Source organism: Pseudophryne corroboree, chromosome 4, assembly GCF_028390025.1.
Source record: "Pseudophryne corroboree isolate aPseCor3 chromosome 4, aPseCor3.hap2, whole genome shotgun sequence".
Lineage (NCBI taxonomy): Eukaryota > Metazoa > Chordata > Amphibia > Anura > Myobatrachidae > Pseudophryne > Pseudophryne corroboree.
Genome location: NC_086447.1, coordinates 148,264,195 through 148,284,117, shown reverse-complemented (window position 1 = coordinate 148,284,117; position 19,923 = coordinate 148,264,195). Strand labels below are relative to the sequence as shown.

At 44.7% G+C, this 19,923-nt stretch overlaps 1 protein-coding gene across 1 annotated transcript in view; it reads left to right on the top strand.

Moving 5' to 3' along the window:
- SNTG2 (syntrophin gamma 2) overlaps nucleotides 1-19,923 on the top strand; it is a 1,009,087-nt gene that overhangs the window by 583,783 nt on the left and 405,381 nt on the right. Inside the window, exons 7-8 of the mRNA XM_063915497.1 lie at nucleotides 3,482-3,569; nucleotides 9,068-9,159. Of these exons, the coding sequence (XP_063771567.1) occupies nucleotides 3,482-3,569; nucleotides 9,068-9,159 (180 nt within the window). The remainder of the gene's footprint in view (nucleotides 1-3,481; nucleotides 3,570-9,067; nucleotides 9,160-19,923) is intronic.

Sequence of the window (19,923 nt, the reverse complement as noted above, 5' to 3'; positions counted from 1 at the left end):
ACACATAACAAGTATAACTACTTTTCTTACATCCAGATTACCACAAAATATCCCTCATGCAGGAAATGTCATAGAAACTGTGGCAAATCTCCCTCTCCTGTCAATCCTCAGTAAAGGCCAACACTGGCTTCCTGTTCCCTCCAGAATACAACTGCCACATCTGCCCCTCCCAGGGCCTGAGTAAGGGTTCCAGCCACCCTAGCTTAATACAGAAGTCCCCCACCCTGTTCCCCACCAACAATTTTTTTGCTCATATTCAACTAAAAATCTGTAATTATGAGTCAAAATTTACCACAGATTAATTTATTGTTTGCTGATACAAATTGTATATCTTCTTACTTCTTTAGGTCTTCACAGCAGGCAGCCGACAGGATAAGCGATGCCTGCAGGTGCAGTCTGTGTGCTTAGCCTGATCTTGTGAGATGTGGTAATCAAACAAGACCAAGCTGAGTGTGAAGGGGGGTACACATGGAGAGATCCGTGCTTAATTTCTAAACAATCTGACCAGATTGCTTATAAATTAAGCACGTATCTCTATGTGTATGCCTGTAGCAATAGCTCTATAAGTTGAGAGTTTACATTTGATGTCATTGCTATTTTTACTATTTTAATATTTTTTAATGGTTAAGTACCTCCCCTCATGTTTTTCATTGCCCTCCTGCATCCCATTCAGGGGTGCATCTACACATTGGCCAGGATGGCACTCACCAGGGGTGCCAGGCAAGGAGGGGGCGCCGCCTGGTTGTGCCACCCGCGGCCAAAGGGTAGAAAAGCAGTACTGTCAGACTGTACCTGGTGAGAGTCTGTTACTACTGGAGCGGCGCCAGTATTCGGCAGCACTGTACTTGTAATCAGACTCAAAATAAACTACAGCTCCCAGCAGCCCTTGTTGATGTGAGCTCCCGGCAGCAAGGGCTGCTGGGAACTGTAGTTTATTGTGAGTCTGATTACAAGTGCGGTGCTGCCGGACACTAGTCTGATCACTAGTGCAGTGCGGTGCTGTCGGACACCTGCGCCGCGCCGGCAGTAACAGACTGTCACCAGGTACACAGCAATTATTATTTAGCACAGTGCTATAGATCTATTTGTTGTTGAAGATAATAAAAAAGTGTCAGTGTTTGGGAGAAGGGACTGTAGTGCCTGGAAAACTACACAAATGTCATGCATGTTAGATGTAAGTAAGTAGTAAGTAAGTAAGCAAAAACTTTAACTTGTTGAGTGTAATAAAGAAATTACATATCTTACCTATTTCAAGGCCAGGTTCAAGGAAATGTATATCAGTTAATTGTATAATTGATCATTTTATCTTGGAAGTGATGGCACCCCGATCTTTTTTCTAACAGGAAGCACTTCTACCATCCAACTAATGGTGTTTGGTTAATGGCTGGGTCCATTTGAGGCTCATCTCACAGCAGCTCATTAGCATTTCATTTGAGATGCAGTCAAGATGCCGGCATTTGGCATCCCGCGGTCGGAAAGCTGATGCCAGCATCCCGAAACTGTTCGGAATGCTGATGCTGGCATCCCAACAAAGATAGCGATGCAGAATGACAAAATCCGGATCGAGTTGGTGCCAAAGTCTCCACTGGCAAGCAACATGGGAGGGTTAGGGTTAGGCTGCGAGGGTGGGAGGGTTAAGGTTAGGCTGCAGGGAGGGAGATTAGGAAGGGTGGGTTACGTACCACTGAAGAGGCTTTTTGGGGGGCGGGTTAGGGTCAGGCTGTGGGACTGGTGGGTTAGGGTTAGGGGGGGAGGGATGGTGTAACATGAATACAAGACACTACTGTGCAGTGTAATGCGAATAAGGGACACTACTGTGTGGAATAATTTGAATTGGAAGTACTATTGTGTGCACGCCCTTCCCCCACAAGGCCATGCCCCATTTCCAATACTCACACCTTATTTCAAATGTGTGTAGGGTCTGTGTGTGTGTGTGTGTGTGTGTGTGTGTGTGTGTGTGTGTGTGTGTGTGTGTAGGGGGGGGGGGTGCCAGCCCCTTACTTTGCCATGGGTGAGATGTATCAATCATTGGAGAGAGATAAAGTACCAACCAATCAGCTTCTGTCATTTTACAAGCTGTGTTTGAAAAAATACATCTAGGAGCTGACTTGTTGGTATCTCTCTTCGCTTAGTCTCACTCCAAGGTTTGATACTTAATAAAATAAAGTTTATATTTGAATAAGTAAAGTAGCAGTTTTTGAGCTGTGCAAAACTGACTACACAAGTGCGGAACTTGTGAGTAGTAGGCCCAGGGGCAAAAATATAATTTGGCTCCCCCTTCTCCACCCCAACCCAGGTTCACAATATGCCATACAGCAGTGGGTGACAGGGAGAGGCACAGGGTGATAGCATATGACAAGGGGAGGCAGAGGATGACAATGGTGACAGCAGAATGCAGAGGGAGGCAGAGGGTAACGGGGAGGCAGTGAGTGACAGGGGAAGTCTGAAGGTGACAGGGAGAGACAGTGGATGACAGGGGTACAAGTACAATGTCCTGCACAGTGCAGAGAACAGGAGACATGTACATTGGTGGGGCAGGAACACAGCAGCCTCTGATCTGTCTGTGATGGGCCCTCACCCTTTGTGCTTTCCTCAGTTTGGCACTTTGTCAGGCAGACTCTGACAGTGCCATTTACACTGGTGATCTGTCTTTTTAATTCGCAGACAGCAGTGAATCAGAAAAATGTTCCTGTCTGTTAATTAGAGGTAGTAAGTGCTAGGTGGCAGGACTCCTCCATCAGTCCGGGACACAGAAGGTCAGCCCTGACTATCTAAGGTAAGGGGCAGGTCCCTCAGGCAGTGGGACCAACCCTGCTCTCTGCACTGGGCAATTCATCTGACATTGCAAAAATGGTCTGTTGGGGGGGTAGGGGGCAGGCGATAAGTCATTGCTGGTTTGGGCAGCAGTAGGCCCTATAGTCCTCAAGGGCCCTAGTTTCTGACCTGCTGCACCAATGGTAGTTCTGCCTCTGTGTCTACATCTGATACATGATACCTCTAAGAACATAAAGTATCATTAGCAGTAGTGTTGAGCGAATCTGATTTAAGCATTTTAATTTTGACTTAATTGTATTAATTTTCGGGGGGGGGGGGTCAAATATGTATGTGTTTATTTTTTTTCTAACAATTTTACTAATCTGTGCTTTTTTTATATAACAAGAATGTATTAAATCTCTCCTCTCAGGAAACAAAAATGTTGACATTTCACCTATCTCAAGTAACACTTGGACATTTCAAAGCCATTGGCTGTATTTATATTGCTTTAAGTAAATAATACTAGTTTAGAATCCAAACCACGAAATGTTGTATTGTTAACAAAATTGTATACATTGAAAATGATGGCTTGGTATACATAGAATGTTTACTTTAATGCGCTATATATTATATCATACAGTATTGTATGTTTTACTTTATGTACATCTGCAGTACATAAAGTTTGTTGGGCTTCGCTTTTCTTTCATGTTTCTTAAATTCCTACCAGGTACATTTACTGCGGAATGCTGGAGATGACGTCACCGTTACTGTTTACTATTTCAAGGAAGCGCCTTCATTTCTTAAGCTCCCATTAGGTAAGATCACATCAATAAGACATAAAAGTATAGACATTGTAATTCCAGAAACAGCATCATATACAAATAGTAGACGCCACAGTATATATAACTCACAGCAACCAGCATTGCACTGACCAGCCACAATGGAGCTAATCATTTTAATAATGCTAATTATGCACAGCTGGTAGTCACATTCTTGTTAATGCTATTTATTAATTATTCATAATAATAGGGATAGTCCTGATCTTGACAAAGCAAGGCTTATCCTGCACCAGACTGAATATAATTAATTGACTAAATCATGATAACCAACTAAACAGAAAAAGATTTAGGCCCCCATGGGCAGCTATTCTAACGTTGGAGGTGCTCCTAGGAATAATGTACCAAATACACATTAATTTAGTGGATGTAGAAGAACCCACATCTCACCAAAAGAAAAGAAATTCCTTTGTTTGGAGCACTCTTTTAAGTAATCAGTATGAATTAATGAAAGATTTATTTTATTAAAACTTAGCTTTTATTATTCCTTACTTGACTAAAAGATAAAAGGGGTATGCTATAATTAATGAATCCCCTTATAAAAAATGGTAAAAATCTATAAATAAGAGCAATTACAATCGTTTATTATATAATGATGTAATTGTTCAAAAATTAGAAAATACAATGATAGTGATCTATCAAACTAATCAGATAAACAGCAGTAGTGATATTTTTTACTCTCGTATACTCAGAAAATTCATTAACATTTGGGTATTTAATATCACAAATAGATTCAGACCAATTATATGCGTCTGGATTTGATCAAGCGGTGTAAATAATGCTAGAAAACTTCTTTGGATCAGCTTCTCCCCACAATTCAATCAAGCTTGTACACAAAAGGACTGATACTTTCTCATAGAGGTAAAACAGAAATGCTATCCATAGCTGTGTTGATGAATAAAGAGTACAAGGTTGCAATTTGACTTCTTTAAACAAGAACCTGACACATATTGTATCACAATTGTATGGAACAGGTGTTGGTGCATAAATCGCCACCTAGTATTGGGGCCAGATTCCAGTCAGAGTGTAGCAAAGTCATGTGAGTCAATCAGCACATAATCACATTGAAAAAAAGGGTTATACATTACAAATCCTGTACTCTTTAATGATTGTCCGTAATCTGGAAACACATTGCTGCATATAGGCAAACATTATATTGTGATATAACAAAAAGGAGGGGAGAAGGGAAAGGAAAAACAAAGTGTGGACACTCTAGTCAACTGATCCCATCTGCTGTCCGACCTCATCCAAGAGCGGAGGAAAGATGAGAGTGGGACCGTCGACTGTGCCGTAGAAATAAGAAAGACAGGCACACTGGCTGAAGACCCCGTCGTGGTGTTAGATGGGCCCTGATGCTAACGAGCCTTGCAGGGTCTAAATGCGCCACTTGGGCCAGAGCCAGAGGCCGAAATGAAAAGAAAAGTAATACAAAATGAAAATTACATTTATGCTCTCAACTGAAGTTATGAGAGATGAAATCAATAAATCTTTTGTTCTTTAGAGCAAGGTTTAAATTTAAACTGCAATTGCCCACATCTAAATTGCTCCTAGATTGATGAGACTGATTTCAATATATAACCTTATGAGCACAGGCTGATTAATATCTCAAATATTAGTGTGTCCACCTTTGTTGCACCTTGCTAAATTGATGAGACTGATTTCAATATATAACCTTATGAGCACAGGCTGATTAATATCTCAAATATTAGTGTGTCCACCTTTGTTGCACCTTGCTAAATTGATGAGACTGATTTCATTATATAACCTTATGAGCACAGGCTGATTAATATCTCAAATATTAGTGTGTCCACCTTTGTTGCACCTTGCTCATTGCCATATCTTTCAAAGAGGTATGTACCTATTAAGAAGAATAGAAAAACCTATATTTGAAAATACCTAACAAGTGAGGGCTGAAGAAAAAAGGATAGTAGGCACTCCAGTTCACTGATCCCATCTGCTGTCTGACCTCATCAAGAGAGCGGAGGACAGATGAGAGTAGGATCGTGGGCTGTGCCGTGAAAAAGGAAAAAAAACGGATGGCAACTTGAGAAGCCGTATGTGGCGTTAGGCGGACCGTGATGCTAAGTAGCCTTGCAGGGTCCGGATGCGCCACCGGAGACCAAATGTCCGTCCGTGAAGAAAAAGAGGGGGAAGAGAGAGGATATGGGGAGTACCGGATTGTTGTATCTGAAGCGCAACTCGCTGTAAGTCACTGCTCTGGCAGCGGTCCGTTGATCCAAGCCGCTCGATCGTTTGAAGCTGCTGCTGCTGATCACGTCTCCCCCGCTGCTAGCCGCGGTCAGTTGATCCAAGCCGCTCGATTGCTTGAAACTGCTGCTGCTGATCACGGCTCCCCCTGCAGTGAGGAGACCGTGCATTGGGCCATAATTAGGACGTACGTTTCACCACCTGGGCTTGCTCACCTAGCAGGTGAGCAAGCCCAGGTGGTGAAACGTACGTCCTAATTACGGCCCAATGCACGGTCTCCTCACTGCAGGGGGAGCCGTGATCAGCAGCAGCAGTTTCAAGCAATCGAGCGGCTTGGATCAACTGACCGCGGCTAGCAGCGGGGGAGACGTGATCAGCAGCAGCAGCTCCAAACGATCGAGCGGCTTGGATCAACGGACCTCTGCCAGAGCAGTGACTTACAGCAAGTTGCGCTTCAGATACAACAATCCGGTACTCCCCATATCCTCTCTCTTCCCCCTCTTTTTCTTCACGGACGGACATTTGGTCTCCGGTGGCGCATCCGGACCCTGCAAGGCTACTTAGCATCAGGGTCCGCCTAACGCCACATACGGCTTCTCAAGTTGCCATCCGGTTTTTTCCTTTTTCACGGCACAGCCCACGATCCTACTCTCATCTGTCCTCCGCTCTCTTGATGAGGTCAGACAGCAGATGGGATCAGTGAACTGGAGTGCCTACTATCCTTTTTTCTTCAGCCCTCACTTGTTAGGTATTTTCAAATATAGGTTTTTCTATTCTTCTTAATAGGTACATACCTCTTTGAAAGATATGGCAATGAGCAAGGTGCAACAAAGGTGGACACACTAATATTTGAGATATTAATCAGCCTGTGCTCATAAGGTTATATAATGAAATCAGTCTCATCAATTTAGCAAGGTGCAACAAAGGTGGACACACTAATATTTGAGATATTAATCAGCCTGTGCTCATAAGGTTATATATTGAAATCAGTCTCATCAATTTAGCAAGGTGCAACAAAGGTGGACACACTAATATTTGAGATATTAATCAGCCTGTGCTCATAAGGTTATATATTGAAATCAGTCTCATCAATTTAGGAGCAATTTAGATGTGGGCAATTGCAGTTTAAATTTAAACCTTGCTCTAAAGAACAAAAGATTTATTGATTTCATCTCTCATAACTTCAGTTGAGAGCATAAATGTAATTTTCATTTTGTATTACTTTTCTTTTCATTTCGGCATCTGGCTCTGGCCCAAGTGGCGCATTTAGACCCTGCAAGGCTCGTTAGCATCAGGGCCCATCTAACACCACGACGGGGTCTTCAGCCAGTGTGCCTGTCTTTCTTATTTCTACGGCACAGTCGACGGTCCCACTCTCATCTTTCCTCCGCTCTTGGATGAGGTCGGACAGCAGATGGGATCAGTTGACTAGAGTGTCCACACTTTGTTTTTCCTTTCCCTTCTCCCCTCCTTTTTGTTATATCACAATATAATGTTTGCCTATATGCAGCAATGTGTTTCCAGATTACGGACAATCATTAAAGAGTACAGGATTTGTAATGTATAACCCTTTTTTTCAATGTGATTATGTGCTGATTGACTCACATGACTTTGCTACACTCTGACTGGAATCTGGCCCCAATACTAGGTGGCGATTTATGCACCAACACCTGTTCCATACAATTGTGATACAATATGTGTCAGGTTCTTGTTTAAAGAAGTCAAATTGCAACCTTGTACTCTTTATTCATCAACACAGCTATGGATAGCATTTCTGTTTTATCTCTATGAGAAAGTATCAGTCCTTTTGTGTACAAGCTTGATTGAATTGTGGGGAGAAGCTGATCCAAAGAAGTTTTCTAGCATTATTTACACCGCTTGATCAAATCCAGACGCATATAATTGGTCTGAATCTATTTGTGATATTAAATACCCAAATGTTAATGAATTTTCTGAGTATACGAGAGTAAAAAATATCACTACTGCTGTTTATCTGATTAGTTTGATAGATCACTATCATTGTATTTTCTAATTTTTGAACAATTACATCATTATATAATAAACGATTGTAATTGCTCTTATTTATAGATTTTTACCACTGTTTATAAGGGGATTCATTAATTATAGCATACCCCTTTTATCTTTTAGTCAAGTAAGGAATAATAAAAGCTAAGTTTTAATAAAATAAATCTTTCATTAATTCATACTGATTACTTAAAAGAGTGCTCCAAACAAAGGAATTTCTTTTCTTTTGGTGAGATGTGGGTTCTTCTACATCCACTAAATTAATGTGTATATAGTCCTGATCTTCCAACTAGAAAAACCCTGGCACTCCTTGCCAGCAGTCTCATTCCATATTTTACTTAATGAATATACTGTATTCCCTATGTTGAGCTCCTGTATAATGACAGGACCAAGATAATGTAGAGTTTACAAGACACTTTGCCTTATTTTGGCAATAGCCATTAAAGGTTATTGCCATACACTCTACATTTAAACTCACTGCACATTGCCAAATATTACATTATCTTGCACACTACTGACTATCCCTACCTCAGAGGTTAAGTAACTAGTAATGAATGGCTACTACAGGTTGAGTCTCCCTTATCCAAAATGCTTGGGACCAGAGGTATTTTGGATATGGGATTTTCCGTATTTTGGAATAATTGCCTACCATAATGAGATATCATGGTGATGGGACCTAAATCTTAGCACAGAATGCATTTATGTTTCATATACACCATATACACACAGCCTGAAGGACATTTAATACAATATTTTTAATAACTTTGTGTATTAAACAAAGTTTGTGTACATTGTGCCATCAGAAAACAAAGGTTTCACTATCTCACTCTCACTCAAAAAAGTCTGTATTTCGGAATATTTGGATATGGGATACTCTACCTGTATATATTTATTACTTTGTTTTTTGTAATATATAATATGGTAAGTAAAGAGCAGTAGTTTCTACTGACCTATCCTAAGGTCACATAAGGCAAAATGTTTTAAACTGTATACGTAAGCTATCCAATTTAGGGATGGATGTAATGATGTCCAAGTTGGCTGGAGATGCGGGTTGCTGGCTGACCTTAGACATTTTTTTAAAGCCGCAATGATTTACAAGGTAAAACCATGCCTTGTAAATGATTGCCGCTTTAAAAAAAGTCTGAGTTTTGGCCTGGAACTTGCACATCTGGCCAACTCGGATGTCATTACATCCGGCCCCTAGTGATAAAATATAATGTACTCATTTTTTGTGCCCTTTTCAGGCTCTCCAGATCCTCCCAGTGACCATAGCAGTGGCACTTCTTCTCCTCTTTTTGATAGCGGTTTACATTTAAATGGAAATATTTCAAACACGGTATGTAACTATAATTAGTCCTGTTAAGAATGTTTACTATTATTATTATTATTATTATTATTATTACTACTATTAATAATGAACTTAATTTTATTTATTTACTTATTATTTAATTACTTAATTTGATCTTATTTATTTATTTATTACTTAATTTTATCTGCTCTTTAAACCATGAATAAATTTGAAGCTAACACTATAAGATTGGCATTTTTTACACAGGCAAAGAAAGGGGAACAAACTGTTGACATTTTTGTTTGTTTTAGGTTTTTCAGTATTTCTTTAGGCTTTTACTGTTTTGTTTAGGATTCCATTAGTAACATGACATGAGCATATATGCCTCCTGCTGGATTAAATGTGTATTGACAAAATTACAGAAAAGTGCAGAACAGTGCACACACCTATTCCTCCTTCTACACAAAGAGCATGCAATGTGTTCCTTAAATGACTTTCTAAGATGTGTTACAGTATGTACCAGTGGCATAACTCCCAGAGACATTGCAGCTACTAGCTGACTGCAGTTGTCAGAGGGGCACCAGGAAGGAAAGTCAGAGGTGGCTGCTGAAGTAGAAAAGATGGGATGTAGTTGCATTCCTGATGCTCAGGATGCAGGCTGATGGAACACTGGTGCTGGAATCCCAGCACCTGTCAGACTCCCGACCCGGAATCCCAACAGTCGATATCCTGTTGTAAGTATCAGGGGCTGGTTAGGTTTAGGCTGCGGGGGGATGGGGAGGAGGGGTAGGGTTAGGCTGTGGAAAGGGAGGTTAGGGTTAGGCTTAGGGAAGGTAGGGTTAGGGTTAGGCTGTGGGGAAGAAGGTTAGGGTTAGGCTGCGAGAAAGGAGAGTTAAGGTTAGGGGGAGGGAGGAGACAAGGTTAGAATACTTATCCTACAATGTATGTGTTCCTGGCTGATGGGGATGCCGGCATTGGTCTTCCAATCACCGGCATTCACAGTGTCGGGATCCTGTACCTAACCTGAAAAGATATCTCTCCACTAATTTCAAAGTGACTTGCTACAGTCACTGCTGACTGCTCTCCAAACTCACAAACCCCTTTTGCAGCCCGCTTCTACTGAAGAGTCTGGAATGTGTCTCATAACAAAGTGTGTGCAGTGAGCTACAGCTCTGTTGCTGTGTCTTATATGAGGAAAGAAAGGAGAGCAGAAGTTGGTTTTAAGGAAATGCACTAATTATTATAATAAACACTTGGGGGTTATCAAAGCTTGGAGTAGGATAAAATTGTTAGGCAGAAGCTGATTGGCTGGTAGTTTATCTCTCACAATTTTATCTCTCCAAGCTTTGATAACCCTCTCTCGAGTCTCTATTTATTATCACTTACAGCCAGCATTTGAAAATAAAGATTCCTTATTGCCACAATTACCTGCAATAAGGAATCTTTATTCTTCCAGATGTACCAATGGCAAGTCACTGGGACATCAGCACATGTGCAAGCCAGTGCCACTTGGCCCAAACCAAAACCCAGTTTGGATCTCCTGAGGAGAGCCATTCTGAACTAAGTCCTGGGTTGGATCCTCCAGCTGTTCGGAATGTGGATTTTAAATCGAATTTTTGGTTTTGGATTGCAAACATTACATGATTTTAGCTGTTTGTATCCATTTTCAAGAAATCCAAAACCCAAGATTCGGATTTTAAATCCAAATTTCGAACCAAAACACTTGAGGGTGGTTTTACATGACAATCAAATCAGAATCAAAACCATATCCAAAACGCAATACTCTGGGCATTTCTCTACTTATAGCCATTACACGTTCTTCCTGTAGTCTCTACCAGACCTGTGTCACAACTGAGGGCCTGAGCTGACGGGAGGCAGCCTCAGTTGTAGGGGCTGAGATGTAACGGAACCTGGGAGGTTGTATCAGACCCCTAGACATGTAAGTAACATGTAGAATAACTGCCCGAAGGCGTGACCACGACAACCAGGATAAAAGTCAATGATGTTTATTATGACAAACTCCGTAACACAGCAGCAGTAAAAGGAAACATAAAAGTCAACAGAGGATAAATACAATTCCTGGGTACTACAGGGTGGCAAGGGCCACAGGCACTGGTAGTGTGAGACAGTTCTTATATTCTTCTAGTTGGAAAGTCCTTACCAGGCCTGACTGTAGCAATGGAGAGAACCCAGGATCGTACCAGCTGATGTTCCAGGAAAGGCTGGGCTGCTGAAGGTAAAACGGCTGCTGTGGATACTGGCTGGAACCAGACTGTTGTTGGTACGGAGTGGATACTGGCTGGAACCAGTTAAATAATAAACGAACTTGAGAGCGATGAAATAATAATGAAGTTTGGAGTTTGAGAGCGGTGAAATAATAATACCGGTGGAGAGTGGTAAACTGCAGAAAAGGACACCGGCCCTTTAAGAGAAGCTATACACTGCTGGAAGCTGGGCTGGAAGCAGGTGATTGTTTGAGAGCGGTGAAATAATAATACCGGTGGAGAGTGGTAAACTGCAGAAAGGACACCGGCACTTTAAGAGAAGCTGTACACTGCTGGAAGCTGGGCTGGAAGCAGGTGATTGTTGTAGCTGGAAACAGGTGAGTCCAGAATGGATCGGAGAGTCAGGCTACACCGCAGATGGAATGCTGGTGCGGGTCTCTATAGCAGATGTCTGGAGACAGGAGCTGGAACCTGGAAGACAACCACAGGAGAGAGACAAACTGGAACTAGGTTAGACAACCAAAGCACTGACGCCTTCCTTGCTCAGGCACAGCATACTTATACCTGCAGCAAGGAAGGGGTTGGCTAGGCAATTATGCAAATCAACAATACAGACAGCAGATTGGTGGAAATAATCAGATGACAAAATCCAAGATGGCTGCGCCCATGCAGACACTTGGAGGGAAGTTTGGTTTGTAATCCATGTGAGAATTGAAACAGTAATGGCGACGCCGGCCACAGGAGACAGGAGACGCCAGACTGACAAGCGCACATTTAACCACGCGGGCACAGCGGAGGCCGCGGCTGATGAAATCACCGCTCTGACATTCTGCATGTGGAAACTCAGGAACAGCGGGATCCGGTCCTGGAACGCTGAGCCAGCCTTAGGAGGCATCTGAAGGGTAAGTAATGGCGTCCAGATACCCGGATCGTGACAGCACCCCCCCCCTTTAGGAGTGGCCCCAGGACACTTCTTAGGCTTTAAAGGAAACTTTGCGTGGAAATTTCGGACCAAGGCAGGAGCATGGACGTCTGAGGCATTGGTCCAAGAGCGTTCTTCAGGACCATAGCCCTTCCAGTCAATGAGGTATTGTAACTGACCGTAACGGAAACGTGAGTCCAAAATCTTGGCCACCTCGTACTCGACTCCCCGTTGAGTCTGAACTTTGGGAGCTGGAGGAAGTGCGGAATGAAACCGATTCAGGATCAGCGGTTTCAACAAAGAAACATGAAATGTCCTGGGTATTTTCAAGAAGGATGGTAACTGTAACCTGTAGGCAACAGGATTGATGACTTGTTCAATCTTGAAGGGTCCGATGTAGCGAGGTGCAAATTTCATGCTGGGAACTCTCAACCTCAAATTCTTCGTGGACAGCCACACACGATCACCCACCTTGAGAGCAGGAACCGCTCTACGCTTCCTATCGGCAAACTTCTTATACCTGAATGAGGCTTTAAGCAGGGCTGCGCGGACGTTTCTCCAGTTATTTGAAAACTGACGCAAGGTGACATCCACTGCTGGAACAGAAGTTGCGGGAAGCGGTTGGAATTCTGGGACTTTAGGGTGGAATCCATAATTAATGAAGAATGGTGTAGAAGAAGATGAGGAATGGTATTGATTGTTGTGGCTGAACTCAGCCCAAGGAAGGAGTTGAACCCAGTCATCTTGAGAGGAAGACACATATATACAGAGGAAGGCCTCCAAGTCCTGATTCACCCTCTCGGTTTGACCATTGGTCTGAGGATGGTAAGCCGTAGAAAACTTTAACTTGACTTGGAGGGCTTGACACAAACTTCGCCAAAATTTGGCTACAAATTGTACTCCACGATCCGAGATGATCTCTTCAGGAAGACCGTGAAGTCGGAAGATCTCTTGTATAAACACTTGAGCCAACTTGGAAGCTGACGGAAGACCAGTGAGAGGGATGAAATGTGCCATCTTGGTGAACCGGTCAACTACCACCCAGATGGTATTAAACTTGTTGCAGATAGGTAGATCGGAAACAAAGTCCATCGACAAATGGGTCCAAGGTCGACGGGGAACAGATAATGGAACCAGTTGCCCCGCAGGCGACTGGCGGGAGACTTTGTGTTGGGCACACTTTGGGCAGGAGGCAATAAATTCCATAACGTCCTTCTTCAGAGTTGGCCACCAGTAGGACCTAGAAATAAATTCAAGGGTTTTCTGAATGCCTGTATGTCCAGCAAAACGGGAAGCATGGGCCCAATGCAGGAGCTTCTTCCTTAGAACTGGCTTAACAAAACTTTTCCCTGGTGGAGGCGTAGAGTCCATCCCTACCGTGGAGAATGCCAACGGATTAATAATAGGATGCTTGTCTGCAGACTCGGACTCATTTTCTTGCTCCCATGAGCGGGAAAGGGCATCGGCCTTACGATTCTGAGAACCCGGACAGAACTGGAGTTTAAAGTCAAACCTAGAGAAGAAAAGTGCCCATCTGGCCTGACGAGGATTCAGACATTGTGCGCCTTTGAGATATAAAAGATTTTTGTGGTCGGTAAGTATGGTGATTGAGTGGGAAGCTCCCTCCAACAGGTATCTCCACTCCTCCAGAGCGAGCTTGATGGCTAGCAACTCCTGATCGCCAATGGCATAGTTGCGCTCAGCTGGGGAGAACTTCCGGGAGAAGAAACTGCAAGGATGTAGATGTCCATCTTTGGCCCTCTGGGATAACACTGCTCCTACTCCAACGGAGGAGGCATCTACCTCTAAGATAAAAGGAGAGTCGGTGTCGGGCTGTTTCAGAACTGGTGCAGAGATGAACCGTTGCTTCAGAAGGTGAAAGGCCTGTGTAGCTTCCTCGGACCACTTGGACGGATTAGCACCTTTCTTGGTTAATGCAGTGATAGGCGCCACGATGGTGGAAAAGTCTCGTATAAATTTTCTATAATAATTGGCGAACCCTAAGAACCTCTGGACCCCTTTGAGGCTTAAGGGTATAGGCCAATTCTGGATTGCTTGGAGTTTCTCAGGATCCATCTCTAGTCCGGAACCGGACACAATGTAACCTAGAAACGGAATGGTTTTAACTTCAAACACACACTTCTCCAATTTACAATAAAGGTGATTGACACGGAGACGGGAAAGAACCTCTTTTACCCAGAAACGATGATCTTCGAGATTATTAGCAAAGATGAGGATGTCGTCTAGATAAACCATGACATGGCAGTACAAGATGTCCCTGAAAATCTCATTCACGAAGTGCTGGAAGACTGCTGGAGCGTTGCTCAATCCGAAGGGCATGACGAGGTACTCATAATGTCCGTCACGGGTGTTAAAGGCGGTCTTCCACTCGTCACCCTCACGGATTCGGATGAGATTGTAGGCACCCCTCAAGTCCAGCTTTGTGAAAATAGTTGCACCACTAACTCTATCAAAGAGCTCGGTAATCAGGGGTAAAGGGTATCGGTTCTTGACGGTAATGTCGTTCAGACCTCTGTAGTCGATGCACGGACGCAGACCACCGTCTTTCTTCTTAACGAAGAAGAAGCCTGCGCCGGCTGGAGAAGAAGATGGTCGGATGAAACCCTTCGCCAGGTTCTCTTTGATGTACTCTTCCATGGAGTGTGTCTCAGGCAGAGACAACGGATAAGTTCGGCCTCGCGGTGGAACCTTCCCTGGAATGAGGTCGATTGGGCAGTCCCATTCTCTATGAGGAGGAAGGATATCAGCAGAGGCTTTACTGAACACGTCCGTGAAGTCTTGATATGGAGGAGGCGGAACATCAGATGACCTGGGGAAGGAAGAACAAACAGGAAGAACTTTGGCTAAACAAGTCTCAGCACAGGAGGGACCCCATGCCAGTATTTGCGTAGTCGTCCAGTCAATTGATGGGTTGTGGAGACGGAGCCATGGAAGGCCTAAAACCACTGGATGTGTGGCTCTTGGAATCACTAAAAAAGAAATATACTCAGAATGAAGAACTCCCACTCTCAGACGAACTGGAAGAGTCCTTAAGGAAATGACTGCGTCAAAAATCTTGCTGCCATCCACGGCAGTCAAAGAGATGGACGAGGACAGTCTCTCGGTGGGTAGGGACCACCGTTTAACATAAGCTTCGGTTATGAAATTCCCAGCTGCTCCGGAATCAAGGAGGGCAATGACGTTCCTGTAACGTTGAGCAATTTGGAGCGACACTGGGAGGTTACAGTCATGAGGAGATGGAGAGGAGATCATTACTCCTAGCCGGCCCTCTCCTTGGCGAGCTAGGATCTGGAGTTTCCCGGACGTTTGGGACAGGCATTGATAGTGTGCGACGGAGCTGCACAGTAGAGACAGAGAGACTCAGAGAGACGTCTTCGGCGCTCAGCAGGAGATAGACGGGAACGACTAATTTGCATAGGCTCATCCTTGGATGGAGATGGTTGACGAGGAGGAGGAGCAGAAAATTTAGGAGTAGATGATCTTCCTCGCTCGGTTGCTCTCTCTCTGAAACGTAGATCAACCTTCGTGCAAAGAGAAATTAGCTCATCCAACTTAGAGGGCAAGTCTCTGGTAGCTAACTCATCCTTGATGCGTTCTGATAAGCCATGCCAGAATGCAGCATACAGGGCCTCGTCGTTCCATGCCAGTTCGGATGCCAGGATTTTAAACTGTATAAGATACTGTCCCACAGTACATGTTCCCTGGCGTAAACGGAGAATCTCAGATGAAGCAGATGTTATCCGGCCTGGCTCGTCGAAGATGCGCCTGAATGTAGCTACAAAGTCAGTATAGGAGGATAGCAGGGGATCAGACTTCTCCCATAAAGGTGATGCCCAGTCAAGGGCTGAGCCACTGAGAAGGGAGATGATATAGGCAATTTTGGTACGGTCACTGAAGAAATTGCCAGGTAGAAGCTCAAAGTGGATTTCACATTGATTGAGAAATCCCCTGCAGAACCTTGGAGATCCATCAAATTTTGCTGGCGTTGGAAGATGAAGATGTGGACTGGAAATGGGTAAGGTGGGTGGGGTTACAGCTGGTGTTACTGTAGTGGACGCACCGGACGTGCCAGGTCCACGGAGGGTCGTTTGAATCCCATCCAGCCGTGTAGAGAGATCCTGGAGACAGCGGATGATGTGGCCCTGTGCAGCCTCCTGATGTTCAAGTCGGGCTGCCAGTTCTTGCATCGGCCTGGCCGCTTGATCCTGGTCTCCGGCTGGATTCATTAGGTCAGTGCTTACTGTCACAACTGAGGGCCTGAGCTGACGGGAGGCAGCCTCAGTTGTAGGGGCTGAGATGTAACGGAACCTGGGAGGTTGTATCAGACCCCTAGACATGTAAGTAACATGTAGAATAACTGCCCGAAGGCGTGACCACGACAACCAGGATAAAAGTCAATGATGTTTATTATGACAAACTCCGTAACACAGCAGCAGTAAAAGGAAACATAAAAGTCAACAGAGGATAAATACAATTCCTGGGTACTACAGGGTGGCAAGGGCAACAGGCACTGGTAGTGTGAGACAGTTCTTATATTCTTCTAGTTGGAAAGTCCTTACCAGGCCTGACTGTAGCAATGGAGAGAACCCAGGATCGTACCAGCTGATGTTCCAGGAAAGGCTGGGCTGCTGAAGGTAAAACGGCTGCTGTGGATACTGGCTGGAACCAGACTGTTGTTGGTACGGAGTGGATACTGGCTGGAACCAGTTAAATAATAAATGAACTTGAGAGCGATGAAATAATAATGAAGTTTGGAGTTTGAGAGCGGTGAAATAATAATACCGGTGGAGAGTGGTAAACTGCAGAAAAGGACACCGGCCCTTTAAGAGAAGCTATACACTGCTGGAAGCTGGGCTGGAAGCAGGTGATTGTTTGAGAGCGGTGAAATAATAATACCGGTGGAGAGTGGTAAACTGCAGAAAGGACACCGGCCCTTTAAGAGAAGCTGTACACTGCTGGAAGCTGGGCTGGAAGCAGGTGATTGTTGTAGCTGGAAACAGGTGAGTCCAGAATGGATCGGAGAGTCAGGCTACACCGCAGATGGAATGCTGGTGCGGGTCTCTATAGCAGAAGTCTGGAGACAGGAGCTGGAACCTGGAAGACAACCACAGGAGAGAGACAAACTGGAACTAGGTTAGACAACCAAAGCACTGACGCCTTCCTTGCTCAGGCACAGCATACTTATACCTGCAGCAAGGAAGGGGTTGGCTAGGCAATTATGCAAATCAACAATACAGACAGCAGATTGGTGGAAATAATCAGATGACAAAATCCAAGATGGCTGCGCCCATGCAGACACTTGGAGGGAAGTTTGGTTTGTAATCCATGTGAGAATTGAAACAGTAATGGCGACGCCGGCCACAGGAGACAGGAGACGCCAGACTGACAAGCGCACATTTAACCACGCGGGCACAGCGGAGGCCGCGGCTGATGAAATCACCGCTCTGACATTCTGCATGTGGAAACTCAGGAACAGCGGGATCCGGTCCTGGAACGCTGAGCCAGCCTTAGGAGGCATCTGAAGGGTAAGTAATGGCGTCCAGATACCCGGATCGTGACAGCACCCCCCCCCTTTAGGAGTGGCCCCAGGACACTTCTTAGGCTTTAAAGGAAACTTTGCGTGGAAATTTCGGACCAAGGCAGGAGCATGGACGTCTGAGGCATTGGTCCAAGAGCGTTCTTCAGGACCATAGCCCTTCCAGTCAATGAGGTATTGTAACTGACCGTAACGGAAACGTGAGTCCAAAATCTTGGCCACCTCGTACTCGACTCCCCGTTGAGTCTGAACTTTGGGAGCTGGAGGAAGTGCGGAATGAAACCGATTCAGGATCAGCGGTTTCAACAAAGAAACATGAAATGTCCTGGGTATTTTCAAGAAGGATGGTAACTGTAACCTGTAGGCAACAGGATTGATGACTTGTTCAATCTTGAAGGGTCCGATGTAGCGAGGTGCAAATTTCATGCTGGGAACTCTCAACCTCAAATTCTTCGTGGACAGCCACACACGATCACCCACCTTGAGAGCAGGAACCGCTCTACGCTTCCTATCGGCAAACTTCTTATACCTGAATGAGGCTTTAAGCAGGGCTGCGCGGACGTTCCTCCAGTTATTTGAAAACTGACGCAAGGTGACATCCACTGCTGGAACAGAAGTTGCGGGAAGCGGTTGGAATTCTGGGACTTTAGGGTGGAATCCATAATTAATGAAGAATGGTGTAGAAGAAGATGAGGAATGGTATTGATTGTTGTGGCTGAACTCAGCCCAAGGAAGGAGTTGAACCCAGTCATCTTGAGAGGAAGACACATATATACAGAGGAAGGCCTCCAAGTCCTGATTCACCCTCTCGGTTTGACCATTGGTCTGAGGATGGTAAGCCATGGAAAACTTTAACTTGACTTGGAGGGCTTGACACAAACTTCGCCAAAATTTGGCTACAAATTGTACTCCACGATCCGAGATGATCTCTTCAGGAAGACCGTGAAGTCGGAAGATCTCTTGTATAAACACTTGAGCCAACTTGGAAGCTGACGGAAGACCAGTGAGAGGGATGAAATGTGCCATCTTGGTGAACCGGTCAACTACCACCCAGATGGTATTAAACTTGTTGCAGATAGGTAGATCGGAAACAAAGTCCATCGACAAATGGGTCCAAGGTCGACGGGGAACAGATAATGGAACCAGTTGCCCCGCAGGCGACTGGCGGGAGACTTTGTGTTGGGCACACTTTGGGCAGGAGGCAATAAATTCCATAACGTCCTTCTTCAGAGTTGGCCACCAGTAGGACCTAGAAATAAATTCAAGGGTTTTCTGAATGCCTGTATGTCCAGCAAAACGGGAAGCATGGGCCCAATGCATGAGCTTCTTCCTTAGAACTGGCTTAACAAAACTTTTCCCTGGTGGAGGCGTAGAGTCCATCCCTACCGTGGAGAATGCCAACGGATTAATAATAGGATGCTTGTCTGCAGACTCGGACTCATTTTCTTGCTCCCATGAGCGGGAAAGGGCATCGGCCTTACGATTCTGAGAACCCGGACAGAACTGGAGTTTAAAGTCAAACCTAGAGAAGAAAAGTGCCCATCTGGCCTGACGAGGATTCAGACATTGTGCGCCTTTGAGATATAAAAGATTTTTGTGGTCGGTAAGTATGGTGATTGAGTGGGAAGCTCCCTCCAACAGGTATCTCCACTCCTCCAGAGCGAGCTTGATGGCTAGCAACTCCTGATCGCCAATGGCATAGTTGCGCTCAGCTGGGGAGAACTTCCGGGAGAAGAAACTGCAAGGATGTAGATGTCCATCTTTGGCCCTCTGGGATAACACTGCTCCTACTCCAACGGAGGAGGCATCTACCTCTAAGATAAAAGGAGAGTCGGTGTCGGGCTGTTTCAGAACTGGTGCAGAGATGAACCGTTGCTTCAGAAGGTGAAAGGCCTGTGTAGCTTCCTCGGACCACTTGGACGGATTAGCACCTTTCTTGGTTAATGCAGTGATAGGCGCCACGATGGTGGAAAAGTCTCGTATAAATTTTCTATAATAATTGGCGAACCCTAAGAACCTCTGGACCCCTTTGAGGCTTAAGGGTATAGGCCAATTCTGGATTGCTTGGAGTTTCTCAGGATCCATCTCTAGTCCGGAACCGGACACAA